Source organism: Equus przewalskii, chromosome 9 (genome assembly GCF_037783145.1).
Source record: "Equus przewalskii isolate Varuska chromosome 9, EquPr2, whole genome shotgun sequence".
Classification (NCBI taxonomy): domain Eukaryota; kingdom Metazoa; phylum Chordata; class Mammalia; order Perissodactyla; family Equidae; genus Equus; species Equus przewalskii.
In genome coordinates this window covers 14,456,496-14,472,380 of record NC_091839.1, presented here as the reverse complement: position 1 = coordinate 14,472,380, position 15,885 = coordinate 14,456,496, and the positions used below count along the sequence as shown (strand labels likewise).

The 15,885-nt window shown below is 40.2% G+C and overlaps 1 protein-coding gene across 1 annotated transcript in view; it reads right to left on the bottom strand.

The window, feature by feature from the left end:
- LOC103550917 (zinc finger protein 208) overlaps positions 1 to 15,885 on the bottom strand; it is a 43,461-nt gene that overhangs the window by 10,976 nt on the left and 16,600 nt on the right. The window contains exons 7-8 of the mRNA XM_070559522.1: positions 977 to 1,175; positions 589 to 664 (exon numbers count right to left, since the gene is read on the bottom strand). Of these exons, the coding sequence (XP_070415623.1) occupies positions 589 to 664; positions 977 to 1,175 (275 nt within the window). The remainder of the gene's footprint in view (positions 1 to 588; positions 665 to 976; positions 1,176 to 15,885) is intronic.

The window sequence follows — 15,885 nt, the reverse complement described above, 5'->3', positions numbered from 1 at the left end:
ACCCAGCTCAGTTTTACCCATGAAAGCCAGCAGGGTCAATTTTCTAGGCCTCTGTTTCCGGACCAGAACCTTTCCTGAGCTTCTCCAAGTTTCCTGTGCACAGGAATCGCCTCAGGGTCTTGTTGGAATTCAGATTCCTGTGTCCCACATGCAGAAATTCTAAATCAGAAGGTCTACCCAACTGATGCCGATGCCACTGCAACAGAGACCACAATTTGAGTAGCACAGCAGTGCACATCGGTCCCAAAGAAAAGAGCCTACACTAAAGAGAAATACACACAACGTGTCACCACACAAAAAGGCACCAGAATGTTAACAATGCTTATCTTTACATCCTAAGGTTATGGGTAATTTAAGTTTTCCTTTATATACTCTGTACTTTCTGAATTCTCCATAACAATTATTTACTTCTATAATATAAACATTATTTGAAATAAAGTGAAACAGTTGCAAAAACTATTCTAAAAACTCATAGAATACCCTAAACCTTGTTCTCAAGGTTCCCACGACCGAGTCCCAACCTCCTGCCATATAATTCTTACCCACGCCCACGGACCCGCCCCACACAGCTCCAACTGGTGCGAATACCTCGTAGAAAAATGCAGAAGAACCACGTGGGCGCTGCTGCCTCCTCGTCCGTACCGTGCTTTCCGTGGAGTCAGGGCTGGGGAAGGAAAGGAGGCTGAGAAACGAACAGGATCGTGTTTCCATCCCCGATGGATCCCATGCCCCGGAGCCAGCTAGAAGCAACCCTCTCCTTCCAAAAACATGTCAGGAGCCCAGGGCAATTTATGGAAATGGGCGCTGCTCGGGGGCTCAAAGGAGTATTAACAGCAACAGACCATGTGCCAGGTAGTTTTAAAACCTTTCATTTGTACTATCTCCTTTTTTCTCAAAACACTGTACTAGGAAGGTTATTACTTTTATCTCCTTTACAGAACAGCAGACGAAAGCACAGCGGGGTTAAGTAACTCACCCAGTGTGACACGGTAAGAGGTGGCAGGGCGGGCCCACGGGCAGGGGAGCTGGGTTCGGGGTGCAGAGGGTCCGGGAGACCCTCGAGCCAGGGAAAGCGCCACCCGAGCCCGCCCCATCCCGGGACGTCCCAAACGCAAGGAAGCTGCGCCCAGGGGAACGCAGATCACCACCCTCGGCCTTCCACCCTCAAACCTCCACTTTCAGCCGCTCGCTGTTGGCCCCAGGCGCGTCTGGAGGAAGTTCACAAGGCTCGTGAATAGCAGAGCCCAATCACCACCATCAGGGAAAAGATGGCTGCTACGTCGTCCTCCTGGGGCGGAAGTGCCTGCGACCACCCAAGGGCTCCTGGACTACATTTCCCAGAATTCCCCAGGACCGCCCTCCTTGAATGGCGTGCCAGAGATGCGAGGAGCTCTCGGACCTACACTTCCCAGAATTCCGCGGGGAAAACTGTCGCAGCGCGGCCTTACCCTAGCTGGAGCTCTGGACTACATCTCCCAGAGTGCTAGAGGGGGAAAATCGGCCGCCGGTACAGCTCTTCTGCACTACACTTCCCTGAATGTCCGAGCGGAAAATGGACAAAGCTACGCCCAGTGATGTGGAAGTGACCAGCTGCTCTGAGATCCTGGTTTTCACTTCGTGGAATCTCTAAGAAGGGCTTCGGCTAGGTCGTTGGCAAATGTCTTGCCGCATTAGCATGTCAGCCTTAGAAGAGTATACATTCTGTTCCTTGGAAGGCTAAGAAGCTGAGTAGCACTTTAGACATGTCTGGGGGGCTAAGCACATAAATCCATCGCCTACCACGGAGGTTTTCTGCTAAACCCCAAAGAGCTTTACCATAGGAATAAAAGCGAAGGGGAACTGGGCAGTCTTCGGGACTGAAGCCAAACGTCCAATCACCCAATCCCTGAAATTGCATAAAGGTGAACGTGTTTTGTTAGCATCGTTTTTCCCTTGCAGAAGCAAACGGAAGTTCTTTCCAGAGAAAGATATCATCATCCTAGGCTTCAAGTTATTTCTATAATTATAAAATTTGTTATATTACTGTTTGACCAAGTGAACTGTAAGGAAAAAAAAAAGGCATTACTTGACATAGGGAGGGACCCTTCATAATGATAAAAGTTTCAAGTTACCAGAAACTAATAATTTCAGTCCATATTTTATAAAGCCAAAATATCCTTTATATGTTCTCTCCCCACCTGGCAACAGCCCAGCCAATGAGAAGCCATTACCGCCCTGAACTGTTACTTTCCTCCAATGGACTTTCCAATGGACTTTTGCTTTAGAACAGCCCCTTCCTTTGCTCTATAAAAGCAAGTTCCCCTCCTTTGTTGTCCAGATTTGCCTACTGTTTGCCATGACGTGCACGTCTTGAACTGCAATCCTTTTGGCCAGTCCTGAATCAACTCATTTTGTGCATAAAATAACAGAGGAATTTGCTTCTTCTGTTGACGACTCATAATTGCAACTGAAGATGTTAACATATACATAGAGGGAAATGTTGAGCCTTAAATGCATATATTAAAATAGAAAGGAAGCTGAAAATACATTCAGAAAGCAACTCAGGAAGATAATAAATAACAAAACCAAAGAAAGCAGATGCAAGAAAGTAGGAGCACGTTAATGAAATACAGGACAAACGCAAAAGGCCAAAACATCACCATATGGATAAAACAATAAAATTGATAAAAGTCTGGTGAGAACGACCAAGAAAGAAGACAGATACGAAAATTGCCAAGGGCGGAACTGAAAAATGAGAATGTCACTAAACATTAGGAAGCTATTGTGAGCTTTATAAAAATATATTTGTAAATTTAAATGAAATTGGCATATTTCTAGAAAAAACAAATGAACAAAACTACAACAACCTTACATAATAAACTCAATATTTGATGAAATGATGGAAACTTCACTTTTGAGATTGGGAATGAGAAGAGAATGCTGATGATAACCACTTCTAATGAAACTGTATTGGACCTTGTATCCAGTAAACTTGCGTAACTCACCTATCAATTTCAATGTTATCTCCACATTCATTTGGATTTCCCATACACTTAATCACGTTACTTGTAAATAATGACAATTTTATTTCTTCCTTTCCAATTTGGATACCTTCTATTTATTTTTTATTCCTTCTTGCACTGGCTAGGATCATTTATTACCTCTAACACATTCTCAATTTTTAGTTTTGCCTTGAATATTTTAAAGTAAATTCCAGATATGTCCTTTCACATGTAAGTATATTAGTATCTATCTTACAGATAATAACATCTTTAAAGCCTAAATATACCATGAAATTATCCATTTAAGCAAAGTAAAAATATTTGTTTGATAACAATTTATAGTCAAGCCCTGATAAAAGTTCCTCACTTGTCTTAGATGTCTATTTAGACTAAATTTTTTTGACTCCAGATGAAAAAAACCCAAACATTTGATTTATTGGTTATCACTATTAAATGTTGTTAGTTCTACAACAGTGCTTTCTTCCTTTTTTTTTTTTTTTTGTATGTGATTGAATTCATGGAAAATCACATTATTTTTCCTGCACTTGTGATTGTTTGAATTTGGCTGATTGCTCCTGCAACACTGAAAACTGTAAGTCAATGGAACAATAATTACAGGATTTTGGTGACTTTTTAATATTTTTATGTTCCAAATTCTTTTGGGAAATCATTCTCCAAGAAGTATTGCTTGGCTTAATGCAACAGGACACATAGAGCAGACACAGAATTTCTTCCCACTACAAGTAAATTGAAATCTTGGATATGGTATGAGAAAACATGACAACATCATTTAACATGTTATTTATTTAGTCACCTTCTTTTCCCCATAGCACCCTCCACTCCCTTCTCTACCCCATAAGCAATCATTCTAATTTGTTAAATGTGTTTCTTTTGGGGTGTGTTCTTGTGCGAAATGTGTGCAGTTTGTGTACATATATTTTTAATTTATATAAATTATATTGTATCATAAAATTCATTCTGATGTTTATTTTCTCCATTCAAGAATATGTTTTTAAGATTTGTCCAGTCACCTAGCTTATTTCATAGAACTTCATTTCTGCACCCACAATGTGTTACCTGTTTACTCTTCCCATTCCCATTCCCAATGGCAATGGCATAAACATATTCACACATACCTTCCTTTAGATCTATGTGAGAATTTCTTTGGGATACGTAACCAAGAGTGAAAATAAAATAACTATAATCACTCATTTTAACCACTAACTCCCAACACAAAACAGAATAAGTTGTGACAACAATAACTTAGACGGGGAAGAGGAAAGGGGTGGAAACTACTTACACTAAGGAGATAAGAGGCTATCAGAAAATGGACTATATCATCTACAAGATCTTTTATACAAACCTCACAGTAACCACTAAACAAAAAAGCAGAACAGAAACACAAACAACAAATAAAGAGAAAACTGAGAAAACCATCATAGAGAAATACCAAACTGAATTGTCAGTCAGAAATAAATGGGACAAGAAACAAAGGAAATACAGAACAGCTGGAAAACAAATGATAAAATGGTAGGATTAAGGCTTAATATATCAATAATCACTCTAAATGTAAATGGTTTGAATTCTCCAATCAAAAGACGCAGAGTGGCTAGATGGATTGAAAAACAAGACCCAACAATAGGCTGCCTCTAGGAAACACATCTCAGCTCTAAAGACAAACATAGACTCAGAGTGAAGGGATAGAAGATGATATTCCAAGCTAATGGCAAACAAAAGAAAGCAGATGTTGCCATACTTATATCAAACAAAGTAGACTTCAATATAAAAAAGGCAGTGAGAGACAAAGAGGGGCCATATATAATGGTAAATGGGACTCTCCACCAAGAAGACATAACACTTGTAAATATATATTCACCTAACACAGGAGCACCAAAGTACATAAAGCAACTATTAAGGGACCTAAAATGAGAAATTAACAGCAGCACAATAATAGTAGGGGACCTCAACACCCCGCTTACATCAATGGATAGATCATCCAAACAGAAAGTCAACAAGGAATTAGTGAAATTAAATGAAAAACTAGAGCAGATTGACTTAATAGATATGTATATCGACTATTCCATCCAAAAACAGCAGAATACACATTCTTCTCAAGTGCACATGGAACATTCTCAAGATAGACCATACACTGGGAAAGAAGGCAAGCCTCAATAAATTTAAGAAGATTGAAATCATATCAAGCATCTTTTCTGATCACAATACTATGAAACTAGAAACCAAATAAAAGAAAAAAACTGGGAAAGTGACAAATAAGTGGAGACTAAACAACATGCTACTGAACAACCAATAGATCAGTGAAGAAATTAAAAGATAAATTTAAAAATATCTGGAGACAAACTAAAATGAAAATACATCATATCAACTCATATAGGATGCAGCAAAAGTGGTCCTAAGAGGGAAATTCATAAAAACACAGGCCCACCTTAAGAAAAAAGAAAAATTCAAATAAGTAATCTTAAGCTACACCTAACAGAAATAGAAAAAGAAGAACAAACAAAGCCCAAACTCAGCAGAAGGAGGGAAATAAGAAAAATTAGAGCAGAAATAAATGAAATTGAAACAAAAAAGACTATAGAAAGGATCAATGAAACCAAGAGCTGGTTTTTTGAGAAGATAAACAAAATTGACAAACCCCTAGCCAGACTCACTAAGAAAAACAGAGAGAAGGCTCAAATAAATAAACTTAGAAATGAAAGAGGAGAAATTACAATGGATACCACAGGAATAAAAAGAATTATAAGGTAATACTATGAAAAACAATATGCCAACAAATTGGACAATCTAGAAGAAATGGATAAATTCTTAGGACTCATACAACCTCCCAAAACTGAATCAAGAAGAAATAGAGAATCTGAATAGACCAATCACAAGTAAAGAGACTGAAACATTCATCAAAAACCTCCCCCAACATAAAAGTTCAGGACCAGATGGCTTCTCTGGAGAATTCTACCAAACAGTCAAAGAAGATTTAATACCTATCCATCTCAAACTATTCCAAAAAATTGAAGAAGATGGAGCACTTCCTAACTTATTCTACAAGGCTAACATGACCCTGATCCCAAAGCAGACAAGGACAACACAAAGAAGGAAAATTACAGGCCAATATCGCTGATGAACATAGATGCAAAACTCCTCAACAAAATATTGTCAAACCAAATACAGCAATACATTAAAAGGATCATACACCACGATCAAGTGGGATTTATACTAGGGATGCAGAGATAATTCGACATCCACAAATCAATCGACGTGATACACCACATTAACAAAATGAGGAATAAAAACCACATTATCATCTCAATAGATGCCAAGAAAGCATGTGACAAGATTCAACATCCATTTATGATAAAAAACTCTCAATAAGATTGATATAGAAGGAAAGTGCCTCAACATAATAAAGGCCATATATGACAAACCCACAGCCAACATCATACTTAACAGGGAAAAACTGAAAGCCACCCCTCTGAGAACAGGAACAAGACAAGGGTGTCCACTCCCACCACTCTTATTCAACAACGTACTGGAGGTTTTGGCCAGAGAAATTAGGCAAGAAAAAGAAGTAAAAGGGATCCCAATTGGAAAGGAAGAAGTGAAACTCTCGCTATTTGCAGATGACATGATTCTGTATATAGAAAACCCTGAAGAATCCACCAGAAAACTATCAGAAATAATAAGTACAGCAAAGTTGCAGGGTACAAAGTCAACTTACAAAAATCAGTTGCATTTCTATACTCTAATAAGGAACTAACAGAAAGAGAACTCAAGAATACAATTCCATTCACAATCACAACAAAAAGAATAAAATATCTAGGCATAAATTTAATCAAGGAGGTGAAAGACCTATGCAATGAAAATTATAAGACATTATTGAAAGAAACTGATGATGACATAAAGAAATGGAATGATATTCCATGCACATGGATTGGAAGAACAAACATGGTTAAAATGTCCATACTACCTAAAGCAATCTACAGATTCAACACAATCCCAATCAGAATCCCAATGACATTCTTCACAGAAATAGAGCAAAGAATCCTAAACTTCATGTGGGGCAACAAAAGATCCCAAATAGCTAAAGCAATCTTGAGAAAAAAGAACAAAGCTGGAGGCATCACAATCCCTGACTTTAAAATATACTACAGGGGCTGGCCCCATGGCCGAGTGGTTAAGTTCGCAAGCTCCTCTGCAGGCAGCCCAGTGTTTTGTTGGTTCAAATCCTGGGCGCAGACATGGCACTGCTCGTCGGACCAAGCTGGGGCGGTGTCCCACATGCCACAACTAGAAGGACCCAAAACGAAGAATATACAACTATGTACCGGGGGGCTTTGGGGAGAAAAAGGAAAAAATAAAAAAAAATCTTTAAAAATAATATACTACAATGTTACAGTAATCAAAATAGCATGGTACTAGTACCAAAACAGACACACAGATCAATGGAACTGCATTGAAAGCCCAGAAATAAAACCACACGTCTGTGGACAGTTAATCTTTGTCAAAGCCAAGAACATACAATGGAGAAAGGAAAGTCTCTTCAATAAACGGTGTTGGGAAAACTGGGCAGCCACATGCAAAAGAAAGTAGACCATTATCTTTCACCATATACAAAAATTAACTCAAAATGGATTAGACTTGAAGGTAAGACGTGAAACCATAAATCTCCTAGGAGAAAATATGGTCAGTACCCTGTTTGACACCAGTCTTAGAAGCATCTTTTTGAATACCACATCTACTCGGGCAAGGGAAGCAAGCAAACAAACAAAGCAAATGGGACTTTGTCACACTAAAGAGTTTCTGCGAGGCAAAGGAAAACGGGAACTAAACGAAAAGACAACCCACCAACTGGGAGAAAATATTTGGAATCATATATCCGACAAGGGGTTAATCTCCAAAATATATAAAGAACTCATACAACTCAACAACAAAAAATGAACAACCCGATCAAAAAATGGGCAGAGGATATGAGCAGACATTTTTCCAGAGAAGATATACAGGTAGGCCAACAGGCACATGAAAAGATGTTCAACATCATGAATCATTAGGGAAATGCAAATCAAAACTACAATGAGAGATCACCTCACATATGTTAGAATGGCTATAATCACCAAGACAAAAAATAACAAACGGTGGAGAGCAGGTGGAGAAAAGGGAACCCTCATACACTGCTACTGGGAACGCAAACTCGTGCAGCCACTATGGGAAACAGTATAGAGATTTCTCAAAACATTAAAAATAGAAATACCATATGACTCAGATATCCTACCCTTGGGTATTTATCTAAAGAACTTGAAATCAACAATTCAAAGAGATTTATGCATCTCTATGTTCATTGCATAAGTGTTCACAATAGCCAAGATGTGGAAGCAACACAAGTGGCCAAAAACTGATGAATGGATAAAGAAGATGTGGTGTATATATATATACATAATGGAATACTACTCAGCCATAAAAAGGGCAAAATTGTCCCATTTGCAACAACATGGATAGACTTTGAATTATGTTAAGTGAAATAAGCCAGACAGAGAAAGAAAAACACCACATGACTTCACTCAGATGTGGAAGATAAACGAACAACACATGGACAAAGAGAACAGATTAGTGGTTCCCAGAGGGGAAGGGGGTTGGAGGAAGGGCATAAGGGGTAAAGGGGCACATATATATGGTGACTGACAAATAATAATGTATAACTGAAATTTCACAATGTTATAAACTGTTATGACCTCAACTAAAAAAAAGACAGGCACCCCAAGACAAACATGGACAAAAGACTTAAGTAAACAATTCAGAAAAGGGGATGTCAAAGTACCCAATACTCATAAAAAGATACTAAACTCCATCACTCATAAAAGGAATTCAAATTAAATTGTTATGAGATACCAGCACAGTCCAATCAGAAAGGCTAAAATTTAAAAGATTGAAAAAACAAAGGTTGGTAAAGATGCCAACACTTGCATATCACCAGTGGGAGTATAAATTGGTATAACCACTTCAGAATACTGTTTGAAAGTATCTACTAAAGTTGAACATATACCCTATAACCCTTTGGTTCCACCCATAGAAATATTCCTCATAAATGTATCATACATACATTAATGTTTCAGATTGTTCATATCGGCACTAATTGTGATAGCCAAGAACTGAAAATTACCCAATACACATCAACAATAGAATGAATAAATAGATTGAGGTATGTTTATACACTGCAATAATGGAGGTGAATCAAAGTCATCCACTCCTAACAATATGGAGGAATGTCATGGACACAATGTTGAGGGAATGAAGCCAGACTAAATAGTACATAATTTATGACTCCATTTATATGAAGTACAAAACAGGCTAAATGAATCTATGCCATTATACGTGGCTACGATAGGGAAAGGGAGTTTACTAGAAGGAGCCAAGAGGGGTGTTTCTAGGGTGTTGGGTTTGTCCTGGTCCTCCAAGAAGTGGACACTAAGATGCTAGACTTTAATGCACAAATATTTTATTAGGGGTAACATTTGAGAGAAAATGGCAGGGAGCTCTGGGGGGCTGGCAGAGCCATCGGATCATAGCACAAGTCCGACTGTGAGTACAGGAGATTTGGAACGAAGATTAGGTGAATCACCCTAGACTGCTTGTAATCTAAGTAAAGTTCTCCAGAGCTGTCAGGGAGTCCTTTAAAAAATGTCATTGGACAGAGGCATCCTGGCCTCCAAGGACAGGCCTGCCTTGGGATCCCTGTTGTGTTGACTAGGAGCAATCGTGGCGAGATTGGCCTCCGTGCGAACACGGTGATGGATTGTAGAGCCCAGCAGCTGGGGCCTTTGGTCAGTTATGCTCCCTGCAGTCAGATAATTGTGGAGCAGGCAATTGCCTCTCAAGCTGGGTTTATCTGATGTTTCCTCATGACTAGATTTGGCTGTGTATTTCTGTAATGATACTTAAGCGACATTATGTCCTTCTCAGGACATCATATCAGGAGGCCTAAAATTTTGGTGTGTTCTCCTATCAATCATGTGAACCTCTTGGCTTAAGTGCTGGTCCCCAGATTTCTCCATGACACACCTACTATATTTCCTTTTGTCATTAATAATACTTTGTGAAGAGATATTTTGGGCTATGTAGTATCCATCCTTTTCCTCATTAACTTTCAACCAATATTTTTATAACTCATTTATATCCTTGCCAGAATCAACTGTTACTAAGATGGTTATAAATAGCGATTTTAAAATTACATCATTACTTCTATATTTATGGCTTGGCATTCTACTATAAGGGAGAGTCCCTTCCTTCCTCCCGCACTGCTTTGCACCCTCCCTCCTTCCTTCCTTCTCTCCTTCCCTCCCTCTCTCCCTTTCTCTTTTCTTTTCTATTCATATACCATTATGATAATTATTTACCTTTATGGCCAAATTGCTCAGATTTTCTGAGCGTGAGTCTCTTCAAGCTGGGTCTTTTTACATGTCCCACCACTCTTTCCTACTTTCTGGCACAGCAAATTTTTTCTCGGATCAGTTTTTACTTTCCCTGCTCTAGCTCTGGAACCAGCCATTTCTTTAAGGAGCCATGATAACTTTGATTGTAGAATGGAATTTACAAACCAATATCTGGGTGCTAGGTGTGCTTACTGATACTGGGGATCATTGGTTCTAGGCCCATTAAGAGGGCAGAGCTAGCAAGTAGATGATGAGGATATACACACTTATATACACCACATATGTGTGTCTGTGTGCACGTGTGTGTGTATCCATACACTTCTATATCTACTTCTGTAAATACCTGTCTATATGTATTTTTAAAATCCAGGAGTTAAGAGAGGTACCATGTTAATGAAGCTGGTTTTCCTAGGGTGAGTCCCACCCTTGCCCCTCCTGATATGCTGACCGGTGCAATTTCCGCAAATCTGAGAAACTTGACTGCACAATTTGTGGTAATGGGGGACTGCATTCACACTATCCCCTGATAAAAAAAAAAGAAAGAAAAATCATGGGGTCATCATGACATCTCCAATTCACATCCACTTCCACAGGGTTTATTCCATCCTTCCTCATTTACATATTGGTAGTTATTGCCTAGCAATGATAAATTTACTTATTCGCTCCATCTTAGAATACACAGAAGGTAGATTCGGAATTTATTTTTTTTTAAGATTTTATTTTTTTCCTTTTTCTCCCCAAAGCCCCCCAGTACATAGTTGTATATTCTTCGTTGTGGGTCCTTCTAGTTGTGGCATGTGGGATGCTGCCTCAGCGTGGTTTGATGAGCAGTGCCATGTCTGTGCCCAGGATTCGAACCAACGAAACACTGGGCCACCTGCAGCAGAGCGCACGAACTTAACTACTCGGCCATGGGGCCAGCCCCTCAGAATTTCTAACTTATACCTCCGGGAAAAAGGAAATCTACTCACTAATAGTTCATATTTATTTAGAGTTCTTTCTGTCTTTAACCTGAGAACATATAGTCCAAATGCCGTGATCCAAAGTTTGTTAAGTAGTTCTTTTTGTTTCTCTGTCTTGTGTAATTATGCTATTCACTTGTTTGGCTTATTTGTTTCTGTTTTCAAGTTTTTTTCTTATGTTTTTTATTTACTCCCTTTTTGAGTTTGTGAAACATGAACATGATTCTAAAAGAACCATATAAAGGCATGATCAGAGAAATATATCGGGCGCCATTTTAATCCCTGCAGATGGAGGAGGCAGTGCAGTCTGGCGATGGATCTTGTAGGATCTGACGTCCGTTGGGCACACCTGAGTTTAAGTCAAGCTCCGCCATTTGTTAGCTTTCTGATCTCAGGCAACTTACTTCATCTCTTGAAGCCTCCATTTAAAAAAATCAAAATAGGGAGAAAAGTAGCATGACTTTAGAGGGATGGAGATTAATTGCATGTTGGACACACAGCCCAATGCCTCTACATAATTATTACTTGATAAAATGTTCATAATATTAGTATCTAAAACATATTTTTAATCAAACTACAATAGGGAAGATGAAGGCTCAAGATGGAGCACACTACAAATGTACGAAGCAGAAACGTTAATAAAAACACTTTGATTTAAAGTGTGTTACCAAATTCACAGGCCCAAAGGTGGGGTGAGTAGATTGACTCTTTACCTTGTGTCCTATGTGAGTGTAAATCACCCACCATAAATGAGTCAGCACCATTCCGGCAGCCCAATATAATGTGATCCTGCCAAAGAAATATTGTGCCAGCACCAGGACATATCTGCTCACCAGGCTTCCCTCTTGGAGCTGACACTGGCCACAGGGCCTTGGGAAAACATGGGCATCATCCTGGGGTTTCTTGGGGCATTGGGTCAACCGAACACATTGGGTAGAAGTCAAAGACATCCCTAGATAAACAGGAATGGGGCACACAAGGGTCCAGGCACACTTGGGTGGGGCACACACCTGGACAGCATTGCTGATTGCAACCAGCCACAGGTACTGCAGGGGGATTTCAAAAACTTTGAGGAAGAAACTGCAAATTGTGGGGACCCTTGAGGCACAGGACCTGGAGCAGGGGCCCTACTTGCCTCGACCTAAGGGTAGTACTCCTCTCTCCTCCTCCCATTGCCAACTTCACCCCATCATCTTGCAAAGTGCCTGCAATGACCACCTTTGTTCATTTGTTATTGAGCCCTAGTCTTAGTGTTTCCATTCCCCAGATGGAGACTGCTAATATCAGGGCGTGAACACCTCAGTGAGACTGACACCACCAAAACTGCACTCCAAAAGCAGTGGGCATACGTCACAGCAATTCTACTGTTAAGAATATTCCCAAGAGAACTGGAAACATACGTCCACACAAAAACTTATACAAAAGAGTTCACAGCAGCACTATTCACAACAGTCAAAAGTGGAAACAACCTGATGTTGATCAACTGATAAATAAACACAATGTGGTATATCCATACACTGCCATATTTTTCAGTAATATGAAGGAATGAAGTCCTGATTCATGCTACAACACAGATGAACCCTGAAGACACCACGCCAAGTGAAAGAAGCCAGACACGAGATTACATGTGGGACGATTCCATTTATATGAGATGTGCAGAATACAATCCATAGGCAAATCCATAGGAGATAGAAAGTAGATTAATGGTTCCCAGGGGTTGGGGGTGGGAGGGTGGAATTGGGAATGAGGAGTGACTGCTAATGTGTAGGGGGATTCCTTTCAGGCAAATGAAAGAGCTCTAGGGCTAAATAGTGGTGATCATTGCACAACATTGTGAATCTTTTCAAACATGAAGAAATGGTAATACGTGATACTCCCCCTATAAGTGTTAAAATGTAGCTGTATTAGATTAGTCAAGGTTCTTCTGAGACACAAAATCAGCAGAACACACAAACACACACACAAAACCAGGAACTGGCTCACGCAATTACGGATGCTGAGATGTCCCATCATCTACTGTCTGCAAACTGGAGACCCAGGAAAGCTGGTGGCATAATTCAGACCAAGTCCCAAGTGAAAACTAGGGGAGCTGATGGTTTAAATTCCAGTATAAGGGCCAGAGAACAAGAGATGGCCCCACTGAAGCAGGCAGGCAGGAAAAGAAAAGGGGCAAATGCCTCTTTCCTCTGTCTTTTTGTTCTATTCAGGTCCTCAACGGATCGGATGATGCCCACCCACATTAGGGAGGGCAATCTACTCTAGAGTTCACTGATTCAAATGCTAACCTGATCTGGAAACACCCTCACAGGCACACCTAGAAATAAGGTTTAATATGGGCACCCCTTGGCAAGTCGACACATAAAATTAACCATCACCTCAGCCAAGCTTAGGGCTAACAAAGGGAAATGGCCAGGGGCCAGGATGAACAGGAAAGTCAAGTCCATGGTGAAAAGTGCAAGCTGAAACAGAATGGCCCCACAAAGGCTTGGGGAACTAGATAGAGAGCTGGGGAATTAATCTTGAGTATGGAGGAGACCCAAGGTTAGAGGCCCCATGCGCTTTGGGACAAGAACTACACACTACAAATAAGACAGCTCTTTTCTCTTGACTGTGAACAAAGAACAACAAACAAAAAACCACATAGCTCACAGGCGCCTTGGTTCTCCTGTGACCAACATGGAGCTCGGGTCCCCCAGGAGGGTGGATGTAAGCCACACCTGTCTTCTGATCAGGTTGTGAGGACAACAAATCATTTTGGTTTCACTTACTGAGTTTTCTGTTGCAAATTTCCTTGCTTTGAGGAAAGAGGACCTAATATGGTAAATTATGACAGCAAAATAAAAAGAAATAAAACAAAAATGGAGGTACTGGACTTCTGATGTCATGTGTAAAGGACTTTCACACAGACCTGAGACCACTCTCCTTAGAAAGGCCTGCTTGCAAGGCTGGCTCTTGATTGGCATCTGCGTACTTGGGTTGCAGGATTCCTAGCATTCCCTGGTAAGAGCAGCTCATGGTGCCTAAGCTATGTGTACAATGTGGCTTATGCTCAATACCTATTTTCCTTCTGAGAGTTTCTTATTTTAGTACACACTAGGCAGAGAGTGCCTACATGATGAGCCTCCAATAAAAACTTAGAGCACTGCGGCTGCAACAGGCCTTTCTGGTAGACTTTTCACATGTGTTATTACAGTTCAATGCCGAAGGAGTTTCATACATCGTGATTCCATAGGAGGAGGGCTCTTGGAAGCTTACACCTCATCTCCTCCAGACCTCATCCTAGGTTCATTTCCTCTTTGCTCATTTTACTTGCTATCCTTTCACTGTTAACAGATCAGTCATATGACTAGTGTCTTGTGAGTACTCCTAGCAAAGGACAGCATGTAGAGGTAGTTTCAGGGAACAATACACCACACAAATTGAGACAGCATGCACTTTAATAAGTACTTAGCACCCTGTGAAGATACGGCCCAGACAATCAGTTGTGGAACCCTGTCTTCCCAATTAGATATAATTTGCTGGGTAAAGTCCTTTAATGAACGACACCGAAAATATCACCATCATGTCTGATGTGGAATGGCATCCAAACCTGCTCTTTATCCTACTGGCTCCACATCCAGAGGGTGCACTGCTATTACGCTGTTCTTTCCTCATGCATGCCTTTTCAACCTTTTTTGATACCTCCACAACGTATGGAGACCCCTTTTGTTCCCAGCTCCAGGATTTGCCCTCCACGTGTTGTGGATTTATACTCAAAGCACAGCATGCATAAATTACAAAGATACAACCGTCCAAACTCATCGGTTTATGTGGGTATGCAAAACCACCAGAGAACTTTTTGTTTGTGAAATTGGCTTCCAGAGTTCATTCCTTCATCTGGAGCTTATATGTCATGTCACCATATAGAACACTCATTCATGAGGTCTTACCTGCAAGGGATAATTATTTAGTACTTTTTCAAATTCTATTGTAATAATTTACTGCTTTGGTAATATTCAATGTCCAATGACAAACTGAACATAACTTATGAAATTATAAAATGGAAAAATACCAAGAAATACTTCTTGCCAAGGAAAATCACTACGGAAGAGCATCCCTTTACATGTTATGAGTGTACACATACACACGAGTGCACACATACACACACACACACAAAGATTTGTTTGTTTGTTTTTTGAGGAAGACTAGCCCTGATAAACATCTGCTGCCAATCCTCTTTTTGCTGAGGAAGACTGGCCCTGAGCTAACATCCATGCCCATCTTCCTCTACTTTATATGTGGGACGCCTACCACAGAACTGCTTTTGCCAAGTGGTGCCATGTCCGCACCCGGGATCCAAACCAGCAAACCCTGGGCTACCGAGAAGCGGAACGTGTATACTTAACTGCTGCACCACTGGGCCGGCCCCAGAATTATGTTTGATTACACTATGGAGACTACTACCTATGATCTCTCAAAGTCTGTATTATGTATTTCTCCTGTCATCACAGATATCTGCCATAATTT